Consider the following 14,301-nt stretch of genomic DNA (forward strand, 5'->3'; position numbering starts at 1 on the left):
AATAAGAAATCAGGAAGGGGGCCAACACTTTTTCACACTACTGTACATGCAGAGGTGGAAAGTAACGAATTAAATTTACTCGCGTTACTGTAATTGAGTAGCTTTTTTGTGTACTTCTACTTTTTAAAGTAATTTTTTTAATCTGTAATTTTTACTTAAGTATATTTTGTCTGAAGTATTGTACTTTGCTACATTTTAAAACACATTAATTATTAAATTAAAACAAAATCGCTCCCTGGAAACTACTGCAGTAAATAATGGGCAGGAGAGGAAACTGGCGCTAAAATCACAAGAAAGATGCAGACGGACAAGACAGGCATTTTGGTGCAGACTCAGTTGAGAACGAAACCCCGTCGTATTCTGCTGAAGTTGAACTCGAAGGAAATGAAGTGGACCCCTGGCCATATTTATGCTCTATTATGCAGTGTAAGCTGTGTTTGCCTAGGGAGACCAAACTAGCAGCTTATAAAATCTCGACATTAACCCTTCACAAAGATGTAGAGGTAAGATAAATACTTGCATCGTTGAATTGGTGGTTAAAATTAAGCTTTGACAGTTTAGCAAGAGGTTTTGCACAAATTAGCCAAAAAGACAGTGGTGCGGAGTGTGCGATATATATCGTTTGCGATAATATCGTAATTGTTGTTTTAACAATGTGCGATTTGACATTATCAGTTTTTTGCCAAAAAACAAATAAAACACTCCAGAGTGCCCTGAAGTCTAGTAGATTAGACTACTGCACGCACATTTAGACTGCGTTCTGTCACTGCGTGATTCAGTCTGTTAAAATGCATTTAGAATGATCACAAAATTGAAGATATAGGGGCAGAAAATGTATACATTTATTTCATTTCATATAGTTAATCAATATCACACGAAGAGTGCCGTTTTTTCCTCCAAAAATCAGTGCTGCAATATAACAAAGAGTGAAAAATTTAAGAGGGTCTGAATACTTTCCGTACCCACTGTATGTCCAACTTTATTCACAAATCTCAACTGCTTCATTGCTTGCATCTTCACGAAATATAAACTTTAATTGTAAACTAATATAAAATGTAAGCCTAAACGGTTTTAAATGGATACAAGATGGTTTTAAATCCTATTATGTACACAATTTTTCAATATTGTCTAGTACCTGTGGTGGTTTAGAAGAAAGTTTGATTACCATTGTGAATATTTTTTTAGGGTCACACTTATCTAATCAGCCATTTTAAAGGGATATTTCACCCAAAAATGAAAATTCTATCAGTAATTACTCAACCTCATGTCATTCCAAGCTCGTAAGAACTTCGTTCATCGTTAAAAAATAGTCCATGCTACATCAGTGGTTCAACCTTCATTTTATAAAGCTACGAGAATACTTTTTGTGCGCAAAGAAAACAAAAGTAACAACTTTATTGAACTATTTCTGCTCTTCCGTGTCGGTCTTCGACGTGCATTCACGAGAGTATCACGACGCATGAGCTGGCATTCTGACGTAGAACCCCGATAGGCTGCACCTTGTTTACAAGCAGAGGAAAGCACACAAATGCTGTTGTGAATGCACATCAAATTCTACCATGGAAGAGAAGAAATTGTTGAATAAATTTGTTATTTTTTGTTTTCTTTGTGCACTGTTACGGTCTTTTCGAGATCTAGGGAATTGGTCCGCAACATTTAAAAAAAAAAATGAATTCGATGAATGGAGAGGAGAGCAGAAAAACACAGCCACGACAACAGCATATGGCAAAAAGACAGTAATTTATTCTACAAATGGCAGAAGGCAGCAACTTATTCACGTAGCTGTCCAACAACACACCAGCAGCGCGTGTGCATATTTACAGTACCGAAAATAAAAAGTGTAATACAAACCAACCAACAAAAAGGGAGAGACATGATAGAGTGGCGCCTAAATCAACAAAGAAACAAAACCAAACAAGGCTACACTAAACGCCCAAACCCACTAACCTATCCTAACAAAATAAAAATGTGAAACAAAAACACGAAAGCTTCGGTGTAGGCGACGCCCTAAATACCCTACACTAACTAAAACAGAAAGAAATACACAAGAGGCGCTCACCCACTGACTAGTGTATCTAACATGGTCTCACTACGTGCAAGAGATGTAACCTACAACTAAGCTTACCTACCCTCATCTCCCACCTAGAGAACGAGAAAACTCAATAAGCTCACCATCAATTCGGCACATAGTTGTAAGACATGAAAGTCATACTGAGCAACTCGAGAACGAGAAGATACACAGGAGTGAGGCACAACTCAAACAAATCGAAAACACACGCTGATGCCCGGGAGCTCACACAGGCTCTCCACTCAGAGCACAGCCAAAAAGTCTCGCTACACACCCCAACAGCGCTCGCTGCGCTGCCCTCGCCCCCCAGGCAGAGCGCACCGGAAGCTTTTAAAGCCACGGGCCATCAGCTGATTCACCGCAGTATGGAACACCCTAATAATGATTGGCGGTGAGTCATCCACTCAGCGGAAACCTAGGAGTTGGGGAAAAAGAAAACACAAGTAACAAGAAAAAAATAAAAACAAAAACAGCAACTCCCAGGGAACGTAACATGCACAAAAAGTATTCTCGTAGCTTCATAAAATTAAGATTAAACCACTGATGTCACGTGGGCTATTTTAATGATGTCCTTACTACCTTGAACATGTCAGTTGCATTGCTGTCTATGTAGGGTCCGAAAGTTCTCGGATTTCATCAAAAATATCTTAATTTGTGTTTTGAAGATGAACGAACGTCTTGGGTTTGGAACAACATGAGGGTGAGTAATATATGACAGGATTTTAAATTTTTGGTGAACTATCCCTTTAAAGATTATTTGCTACGAAACTCGGTCATCACACCATGTGCCTAGGGTTGGGTATCGTTTGATGCTGGTGCCAAATGGATACTTTTAAAATGGTTCCGGTGCCTGAAACGATACTTATTTAAAAAAAAAATCCCCAAAAAATTATGGATTGGCCATTAGCACTATAAACACATGATGTCTGTGTCATTCATACTGGACACCAGAGGGCGCCCTCGCACAGAAAATCCACATACCCAGTCACAGAACTAGCGGAACTCATGACCCTCCAGGAAATCCTTTATATGGACAAAGACATGCTATTATATCTGTGACTGAGTAAACAACATATAAACATTTTGAATGATAAAACAAAGACAATTAACAATCGACTGCGACAATATAGTTTATCTGTGTTATTCAAGCCATCTCTGGTATTTTCATAATTAAGTATATTTACAATCCATTGCTAATCGATATAACTTAGCCTATGGAACATATTTTCTGCCTCATTCTGTGACAAGAAACCACATCAGATCACAAAAGGAAGCATTTGACTGGTGTTGTGTGTGAATACAAGAGAAGTTTAGCTTTAGGCTTGTTATTTTAAGCATGTTTAGCTTTGTTAACGGAAGGCTACCTGTTTCCATCAGAGCAAGTGTAATTACTGCATTCACGCTCTCCTCGGATACTCTCATTTTGTGAGTTGTGCTTTTAAGTCGGAATGTGAAAACAGCGTGGACACTCGCGTTACTACAAAGATTTGTTGGATTTTATTATTAGAGCTTTCCGAATTGAGTTCACATGCATTTTCTCAGTCGGGAAATTATTTTTCACGTGCGGTGTCGGTGATGATGCTTCTTATGTCCGTTTCGGAGAACCAGAGGACAAATATTTCAATCAGTCACTCAAGCATGGCACCGAAATCTGCATTCTGATTCGGTTCTAGTACATACTGGTTACATAGGTACTGGTGCCATATTGGTGCCGGGTTTCGATACCCAACACTACATGTGCCAAATAAAAATTATATATTTTTTTGATTTCGTAGTATTTTTGATTTTATTTTTCATGAGGATGTAAATTGTGCCTGTGAAGCTTTTAAAAGTTTGTATTGATCATAGCTCAGTCGGTTCCATCTCTTCCCTCAGGTCAGTTATGAGAACGCAGGCACAGTGGAGTTCCTGGTGGATAAACACGGTAAACATTACTTCATCGAGGTCAACTCCCGTCTGCAGGTGGAGCACACGGTTACTGAGGAGATCACAGAGTGAGTGTCTCTCTGTCTCTTATAATTTATTGATTTGATTAAATATATCATTATTTTTTGTTTTCTTTGTGCACAAAAAATATTCCCGTAGCTTCATAAAATTAAGGTTATATATATATAATATATAAAATCAAGTAAAGTAAAAATCTTTTTAATTCATCATTCATCTTTCAATTTTTTGTGCCGGTGTTCTTGACATATCTGAGCCTCACAAATATTTATATATAATGTATTTTTTACACAAAACCAAGTGTTTATAAAATGCATAATGAGTCCGTTTTTGACCACCTGACTGTCTGACATTTCGTTTCTGAGAAGATATGCTTTTTTTCGCCAAAATAATGACTCGGCTAAATATTCGTTGACATTTATGAAGACATTTTTTGTGGCCAAATGCAATTAAACTTGCATAACTGTGGGGCGATGTTCAGCAGCCCCATAACACTAATTACACTCAAAATTTGTATTGTACTCCGGCTGTTAAAATGTCAGTGGTGAAAAAAACATGATAATAAGTGCAAGACATCATCATCTTAGACCCTTTGAAACCTGTAAGATTCTCATTGGGCTTGTATCTAATACGCATCCTTCCTCATTTTAGTAAAAAGCTCACATAGAAGTGTGCCTTGGAGAGGAGGGAAGTGGTTTGTTATCATTTTTTTCGTCCCAGAAGCAAAAGACACACAGGAGAGTGAAATGTGTTAGTTTGAATATAGAGGTGGGGGAAAGGTGATTCTTCTAACACATGATGCCAACACATTTTTTTAAATATTGGGCTGAAAGGAAAAAGAAAAGATAATTAAAAGCTCAAAGGATTAATTAATGTGTCAAAATTGTAAGTTTGTACACACGCACTCTTGGATGAATACATGTGATTCTAACCTTTCTGGACAATTTTCCATCTTTGCTGCTGGTTCCGACTTAGTGAATTCGTGGAGCGTGACTGCCTGTGCAGACGTACCAGGGCTCCATTCATTATAAATGTCCATCTTGTCGCATGAAATCGAAGCTGTCAGCTTGCAATTGGCATCGCGTGGCAACCCAGCTGTGAGCGAGTGGCCTTGGAAGCGCATATGACTGTAATGAACTTGATTTCCAGCTCTCTAGCCAGCAGTGGGGCTTGTATGCCAAGACCTTCACCAGCAGCCACCTTCTGTTCCTCATACTGAGTCACTCTACACCCCACCTGCTCTGATAACTTGCTGGCTTTTACGCTGGTCCGGGATCAAGTCTTCACACTCGCGCTTCAGATCTGAAACTTGACCAGTCTGATCACACCATGTGCATTCATGTTGTCTCTGATGCCTGTCCTTCACACTCTTTTCAGCATGTATTTTTATGTTGTATAAATTATTACTATTTTCATAATCCAAAATTAAGAAGTCAGCATCAGAAAAATCTGGACCATTTGAAATATTTTGACTTTAGAAAGGTTTGGTCACACTTTATTTTAAGGACTCCGTAAACTCCTAATTACTGTTTAATAATATTTAGTTTTAGGGATGTAGAATATGGTCGTACAGAATATGTGCTTTATAATAAGTACTAATAAACAGCAATATTAATAATAGGCATGCTAATAAGCAACTAGTTATTAGCAGGGATTGCTCCCTATACTGAAAGGTATACAGAAAGTTTATACTGGATAGTTTGTCTTGGCCATGGTGGAGTTTGGAGTGTGATTGTTTGAGGTTGTGGACAGGTGTCTTTTATACTGATAATGAGTTCAAACAGATGCCATTAATACAGGTAACGAGTGGAGGGCAGAGGAGCCTCTTAAAGAAGAAGTTACAGGTCTGTGAGGGCCAGAAATCTTGCTTGTTTGTAGGTGACCAAATACTTATTTTACCGAGGAATTTACCAATTAATTCTTTAAAAATCCTACAATGTGATTTTCTGGATTTTTTTTCTCATTTTGTCTCTCATAGTTGAGGTATACCTATGATGAAAATTACAGGCCTCTCTCATCTTTTTAAGTGGGAGAACTTGCACAATTGGTGGCTGACTAAATACTTTTTTGCCCCACTGTATGTTATTACTGCGATGGCAAAGCTGAATTTCCAGAAGCCATTACTCCAGTCTTCAGTGTCACATGATTTTAATATGCTGATTTGTGCTCAAGAAATATTTATTATTGTGAAATTTGAAAACAGTTGTGCTGCTTAATATTTTTGTGGAAACATGATACTTGATTTGGTTAATATGATTGACTGTGATTTAGATTCTTTGATGAATAGAAAGTTCAAAAGAACAGCATTTATTTGAAACCATATATTTTATAATATTATAAATGTCATTAGTGTCGCTTTGCTGAATAAAAACATTTTTGGAAGAAATAGTTACTGACCTCAAACTTTTAAACAATAGTTTATAGTTATAACATACATTTTTGCACTATTTTTGCTAAAACACCTCCCTCTTGCCCTCCATTAAGGTGACTGAAATTTGCGTTATTTGGCTTGTATTTTGCTTTTGAAGCAGTCTGAATTGTCATATGGGTTTATTAAAGCATGCAAATGACATGAGTGCTTTTTTTATTGGTTTTTCATAGTGTGTGTGTGTGTGTGTAGGCCTTTAAAGCAAGACGAAAGGGCAGGAAAAATAGGTTCTCCTTTGTGACGAGCCGTTTCAGACTCCAATAAAAACAGCCTTATTCCTCCTGACTCTTCCTGCCAATGACTTTCTCTTTAATCTCTGGTGTGTGTGTATTGTTGATCCTGAGACAATCATATTCAGCTGTGTATTTGTATGCAGCTGGTCTTTCATCTGTCCCCCAGTCTCATTCTCTGTGTCGGTGATATGACCTTCATTTGGGCACAGTAATTAAGATCAATTACCCTCTGCCACTCTGTCGCTCCATGCCACTGGCAAGGTAATAAAATATGCCAGCTGCCCATAATTACCCATCATGTTTTCATAATTTGATATCTCCTCCATCTTTCTGTCATTCTTTCGGGTCAGAAAGTCTTAGGACAGTAATAAGACAGCTGACCACAGTGATAGTTGGTGGAAAAATACAGCTGTTTAGTACTAATCTGTTCCTGTCAGTTCTGGTTTATTGTTTCACTATCATTCTCTTGGACAATTTACAGTCTGTCTAGTTTGTAATGAATATTGCTGAAAAAAAATCTAATTAAAAATTCAATCTAATTGGCTCTTTTCGTTAGCAACTATCCTAAGTTGTGGCATGAAAGGCAGCAGACAGGAAAAAAATAAGTAATTTCACACCAGAAGAAAGTCTGGTTCGGGTATCAACATTTATTACAGTATAATGAAATTTGTTATAGTATAATATATTGGGGTCGAATGAGAGCGGTACATAAGCCCGTAAATTTAAGTCATATGTCGGCTTATGTTGGTGTAAGTCATAGCCTACATATTCTGTTTTAAAGATATTAGCCAAGTGATGGGCTCTATTATATTGTGTCCCACAGCCCTCTGAATGTGCAGAGCAATAAATGTGACAACACCGTAAATTAATATCATAAAATGCCTTAAATCAATGACTAATCGTTAGCTAGGATAATCATTGCATAGCGGCAGCTCTACAATATATTCCAAAACTAAATAAATAGCCATTCAATTGCGCATTAAATCTTTTACAATGTATTTCAAAAGGTTATGAGTTTTTTAATCTTCAAATTGTAATTGCCAAGTAATATTTGTAACAGTAATTTTATAATTATTAGTATTAATTATATTTACTTGATTTGTACATTTATTTTATTAATTAACATTTATATTTCCAATGTCTTTTATGTTGTTATGTTATGTTATATGTTATGTTATGACATGACTCGCCAACAAACTTCAATATGCAGATGAATGGCATTTTGGAAACATAATATAATATACTATAGTATTATATTACAATATATTAAACAACATGCATATATATGGGCAACTACGGCACTTTTGACTCTCCAAAATTTAGAAAAATCAACCCCTGTGAATTTTAATTTCAACCATCAGCGTCTGTAATGCATATAAAAAGGTCAACAAAATTGCCTTCTCTTCTTAAAAACTCTTCTTACAAAATGTCCTTACCGCAACGTTACAATAACGTTCATTATATAAATTTTTCTTTTTTAATTTCTATAAAAATTTAATATTTCAGTAGCTTTCAAATTTTGTGCAGTTTTGTAAATGCTGATATTTAAAAAAATCTAATAAAGCAGAGCTGCGGTAATGACATATTGTGTCGGTAAGGACACAATGTTAAAGTGCCATGAAATCAAAAACAGGCTACTGTACAGAATGACAGTAAAATAAACAGAAAACAGAAGGTATTGCATGTGTAAAAGATTGTACTAGTTTTGCAGTAAAGAACTCAAACTGGTTTTCATGTTTTAAAAATATTGTCTCCTAAAGTGATTTGATTTGTGTACTGATTTGAGGCATGCAGTACTTTGTGTTTTGCCCTCTGGTTTCTTTTATTTATCCTCCACTGCCTTCTTTTCAGAGTTTTCTCTCTTTTTGTCAGCTGGGAGACTCTTTATCTGCCCATTTTCCTTTCTCTTTTTGTAACGTTCTTTTTCCTTCTGCAGATACTTTGCATACCACTGGGTCTTTTCTCATTTCCTCTCTGCATTTCTTTGATCTTATTGTTGATGAATTTGGTCTCATCTAGGGTTACAAAATGTCATGTTTAAATATAATTTATAATAGACAGTAAACCTCAAACTTGTCTCTACCGCAACACCTAAATTTGCTGCGGTAAAGACATGTTGCGGAAATGAAATTTTTGCTGATATTGCAGCTAATTGGCAGCTAGCAAGGTCTGCTACATTAGTTTTGACTCTTAGCATCTTAGCATCTTAATATACATGAATTAAACCATAATATAATATAAATTAATTTTTAAAATGTAGTTCAAAGTACAGAATTACTAAGCTGTATGGTAAGGACACACAATAAATACTGACACAGAAAAGATGATATTTACCTTATATTTTTTGGATCTTGTGAGTGAGGTAGTGAGGTGACCCAGTCTATCAGCAATGTGCTCATGTGTTAATTTCTGTTTCTATAGAAACTAAACTTCTTTGTCTTTGATAAAATGTGATCATAAAAGCCTTTTTTCATTGTTGCTGTAAGGACCCAAAAGTGTGGTCAGGCACATTTAAATTTGAAAAAATCATTAAAAATTATCAGTAAATAATACAAAAATATTTAAGATGCTGTAAATGTATATGTATATTAAACCATTCCATTTGAAATAATGTAAATTGTAATTAAATTAGCTTATTTTACGTATCTCAACATTGTGACCAGAGTTGTGGGACATTAACAAAAATGGTGTTTGGACCTATAAATGCTTCAGAATTTTAAATGAAATCCATTAATCATTAATTATATTTTTGTCAAGGTGTGTAATGACACTGTGAATATACTTATAAAGCATCATATTTTAACATAAATCTAAAATTTCACTGCTGGGACTTAAAAGTGCCCGTAGTTGCAGAAACACCCATATACTAATCAGCATTATTTTAGTATTTTTTATATTATATTTTTTATATGTATATTTTTTTGCTTTTGTCATTTTTATTAGTGCTTTTAAGTGTCCTTTTAACTTTTAATTAATTAATACATTTTTAAAATATTTATATATATTTTTATTTCTGCGTTATTTCAAAATTTTGTAAGAGTTTTAGTTAACTATACAAACACTGGTGCAAATTAATAAATAGCTGATATGAAAAATTTAATTACATTAAAATAAATAGATTTTTTTAAATTAAATTACATTTTAAATTAAATTAAAATGAGCCTGACCCTTTGACTAGAACAAGTTTCTGCGTGGACCAGACTTGATGCTGATGCTCAAAATTCTGGCTACGCAAGACTACTCTCCCCATTTCTCCTTGATTATGCAGAAGCCAGCAAGTGCATGGCGAAGAGTTGATTGAGTGCTTCAATTCTTCACTCACTGCCTCCTTCCACGCCTCACAGCTGTGCAGTTATGCCGTGACTTTTCACGCTCATTCTGCATTCATTCTTGTTTTCTGTGTGCGTGTGTGTGTGTGTGTGTGTGTGTGAGAGAGAGAGAGTGCATGATCTTTGTGTTGGTGTGTGTGTGTGGGTGCACTGTCTCTGGGTGACCCTGGTAATGGGTTTCTAATTACTTTGGGTTGTTGCTAAATTGCAGCTGCTCATTTGTATTGGTCCATTTTTGCAGGGAAGAGATTGGACAAGGGCATTAGGGGGCTTGGAAAGACGGAGTGACGGAGGTGCAGGAGAGAGCGAGGAAAAAGACACTGGGAGAGAGAAGCAAGATGAATGAGACGGATGAACCTTTCTCACCTAACAGGGGAACGGGCCGAGACATTAGTGCATTGTTGTAGTGTGTTTTCTGCAAGTGTATTGATTTACTTTTTAATGGACAGCCAACTAATGGTATAGATCATTACGGAACGTGCGAGATGCCAAAAGTTTTAAGGGTGAAAGTTAGCTGGAGATAAGACTTGGTAATTAAAGGTCAAATATGAATTTGAGGGGAATAGCGTAGGAGGAAAGAAACTGACTGACTGATTTTTTTTGAAAACTGAATGTGGCCTACCCACACAAACCCATTGCTCTCTCTCCGGGGGCCAGAGTGCCCCCCCCCCCCCCCCCTCCCCCGCCCGGGGGCGGGGGGGGGGGGGGATTTCATTCCTTTGTGGGTTTGGTCTTATGACCTTTTGCTTGTATAGTGTTGGATCAGATAATGGAGCGCTGTTTACCGTCAACGTGATTTTAGTTGTTTGGATTTGTTGTGGTATTGATGTGTAAAGCTTCTGTCCTTTCTGATTTGGCTCTGAATGGAGCAGATAAAAAACAAGCGTTCCTAGGGGGCCCTTGAGAGCCGTCTATGTGATGGCAGAGACTTGATCCGTGCCAGCATCCCTCTCCAGGAGTGTTTGTGTGCGTTTCCTTAGCAGCAGGTAACCACAGGGTGATCGGCTCAAGCGCTTTGTCAACAGCGGTGTGTAATGATGCTGTTTAAACAGGCTGGTTGGACCCGACAACTGCACACACTTCTGAACAGAGATAAGACTGTGAGGGACAGTGTTCCCGTTAATCTGCACAGGGGCTCAACTGTGCTCTTCTGATGTTATTTCTCTGCAGACTGGAAGAAATATTCAAGATTGAAATCAGACCCAAACATTTGTGGGAAAAGACAAGAGATTTATTGAATTTGAGTGGCCACTCGATTGTCCTTTGTATGTCTATTAAGTCTATCTGTCTGTCTATTTATCTTTCGTTTTATCTATGTCATTCTGTTGTCCTTTCTAGCTGTCATTTTATCATTCTGTTGTCCTTTCTAGCTGTCGTCCTTTCGAGCTGTCGTTCTGTCGTCCTTTCTAGCTGTCGCTCTCTGTCGTCCTTTCTCACTGTCGCTTTGTGTTGTTCTGTCATCCTTTCTAGCTGTCACTCTCATCCTTTTTAGCTGTCGCTCTGTCGTCCTTTTTAGCTGTCGCTCTGTCGTCCTTTCTAGCTGTCGCTCTATCGTTCTGTCGTCATTTATAGCTGTCACTGTCATCCCTTTTAGCTGTCACTGTCGTCCTTTTTAGCTGTCGCTCTGTCGTCCTTTCTAGCTGTCGTTCTGTCGTCCTTTCTAGCTGTCGCTCTGTCGTCCTTTCTAGCTGTCACTCTGTCATCCTTTTTAGCTGTCGCTCTATCGTTCTGTCGTCCTTTCGAGCTGTCGCTCTGTCATTCTGTCGTCCTTTCGAGCTGTTGTTCTGTCATCCTTTCTAGCGGTCACTCTGTCGTCCTTTTTAGCTGTCGCTCTGTCGTCCTTTCTAGCTGTCGTTCTGTCGTCCTTTCTAGCTGTCGCTCTGTCGTCCTTTCTAGCTGTCACTCTGTCATCCTTTTTAGCTGTCGCTCTATCGTTCTGTCGTCCTTTCGAGCTGTCGCTCTGTCATTCTGTCGTCCTTTCGAGCTGTTGTTCTGTCATCCTTTCTAGCGGTCACTCTGTCGTCCTTTTTAGCTGTCGCTCTGTCGTCCTTTCTAGCTGTCGCTCTGCCATTCTGTTGTCCTTACTAGCTGTCGCTCTGTCATTCTGTCGTCCTTTCTAGCTGTCGCTTTGTCATTCTTTCATCCTTTCTAGCTGTCGTTTTATCATTCTGTCATGCTTTCTAGCTGTCGCTCTCTGTCATCCTTTCTAGCTGTCGTTCTGTCATTCTGCCAATTATTCTAGCAGTCACTCTCTGTCATCCTTTCTAGCTGTCGCTCTGTCGTTCTGTCGTCCGTTCTAGCTGTTGCTCTGTCATTTTCTAGCTGTCGCTCTGTCATCCTTTCTAGTGGTCACTGTCGTAGGACTGTGACAGTCGCCGTGACAACCACGTCGGTCTATTGCCACTGGCGGTAGTGCACGTGACGACACTCTATAACAAGCATAATACAAAGCTTTGTATTCAAGTGTAATAACAATAACAGTTGTTGTTGTTTTATTTAGACTACAAGTCTGTTAATTCAAAAAATTTAATCAAACGCCATACGACGTTTCCTTTAGATCATGCTTTAGATTGGCAGGTTTGAGCACTGAAAAATACAGTATATTCTGCATTCAGCAAATAAATTTCATGTTGAGTGATTGACCTTGTTGGGAAACCAAATAATACATTGCCAATCTGGAGCCATCTCTATTCAAGTCACCCATCCGCGTTTGTACAAATGTCTTCTAATTCCCGTGATTGCAAACGCCCGGCTGGTCAGGTTTGTATTTGTGAGGCTTTCTCCAAACTGGCCAAATACAAACGAGACAGCGGTAAATGGAAGATGCTAACAAGAAATGTGGAAACATATGCCGCAATTCCTATTCCACAGAGAGCGTGTGCAGACCAGGAGTTAATGCGAACGACTGTCGTCCTTTCTAGCTGTCGATCTGTCGTTATGCCGTCCTTTCTAGCTGTCGCTCTGTCGTCCTTTCTTGCAGTTGCTGTCGTCCTTTCTAGCTGTCGCTCTCTGACGTTCTGTCATCCTTTCTAGTTGTCGCTCTGACGTTTTGTCGTCCTTTTTATCTGTCGCTCTGTTGTACTGTCGTCCTTTCTAGCTGTTGCTCTGTTGTACTGTCGTCCCTGCTAGCTGTTGCTCTGTCGTTTTGTCTTCCTTTCTACAGTCGTGGCCAAAAGTATTGGTAGTGACATAAATTGTGTTTTGCAAAATTTGCTACTTAAGCTGTTGTGGTGTTCATTCACATTGTTTCTACAAGTATTGGCAGTGACATAATCTAGAAACAATGTGAATGAACACCACAACAGCTTAAGTAGCAAATTTTGCAAAACACAAAATTTAAGTCACTGCCAATGCTTTTGGCCACAACTGTAGCTGTCACTTTGTTGCTCTGTCGTTCTGTCGTCCTTTCTAGCTGTCGCTGTGTTCTGTCTTCCTTTCTAGCTTTCGTTCTGTCATCCTTTCTAGCTGTCACTCTCTGTCGTTCTTTCGTCCTTTCTTGCTGCTTAAAAGTGCCCGTAGTTGCAGAATTAGCTGTTGCTGTCGTCCTTTCTAGCTGTCGTTCTGTCGTCCTTTCTAGCTGTCGCTGTGTTCTGTCTTCCTTTCTAGCTTTCGTTCTGTCATCCTTTCTAGCTGTCACTCTCTGTCGTTCTTTCGTCCTTTCTTGCTGTCGCTCTCTTGTTCTGCTGTCCTTTTTAGCTGTTGCTGTCGTCCTTTCTAGCTGTCGTTCTGTCATCCTTTCTAGCAGTCGCTCTGTTGTTCTGTCGTCCTTTCTAGCTGTTGCTCTGTCGTTCTGTCATCCATTCTAGCTGTCGCTCTGTTGTACTGTCGTCCTTTCTTGCTGTCGCTCTGTCATTCTTTCTAGCTGTAGCTCTGTCATCCTTTCTAACTGTCTCTCTTTTGTTCTGTCGTCCTTTCTAGCAGTCGCTCTGTTGTACTGTCGTCCTTTCTAGCTGTCACTGTGTTCTGTCGTCCTTTCTAGCTGTCGTTCTGTCGTCCTTTCTAGCTATTACTCTGTTGCTCTGTCCTTCTGTCATACTTTCTAGCTGAAGTTTTGTTGTCGTTCTAGCTATTGTTCGATCTATCTGTTGTTCTTTCTAGCTGTCGATTGTGTATGTAGGTATCAGAGATGGGCACTCGAGTTAGTGACTCGGACTCGAGTCACACTCAAGTCGCATTTTTATAGACTTCAGACTCGACCTGAAATGACTCCAGGCTTGACTCGATTCGAGGAAAATGACTCGTGAATATTTTAAAAGCAACTTGAGTCTTTTATCCTTAAATACTTATATAACTGATATT

The 14,301-nt window shown here is 38.5% G+C and overlaps 1 protein-coding gene across 1 annotated transcript in view; it reads left to right on the forward strand.

The window, feature by feature from the left end:
* pcxa (pyruvate carboxylase a) overlaps nt 1–14,301 on the forward strand; it is a 153,659-nt gene that overhangs the window by 30,401 nt on the left and 108,957 nt on the right. Inside the window, exon 7 of the mRNA XM_016228863.1 lies at nt 3,944–4,062. Within this exon, the coding sequence (XP_016084349.1) occupies nt 3,944–4,062 (119 nt within the window). The remainder of the gene's footprint in view (nt 1–3,943; nt 4,063–14,301) is intronic.

This window comes from Sinocyclocheilus grahami, unplaced genomic scaffold (assembly GCF_001515645.1).
Source record: "Sinocyclocheilus grahami isolate Dianchi unplaced genomic scaffold, SAMN03320097.WGS_v1.1 scaffold344.1, whole genome shotgun sequence".
NCBI classification, from domain to species: domain Eukaryota; kingdom Metazoa; phylum Chordata; class Actinopteri; order Cypriniformes; family Cyprinidae; genus Sinocyclocheilus; species Sinocyclocheilus grahami.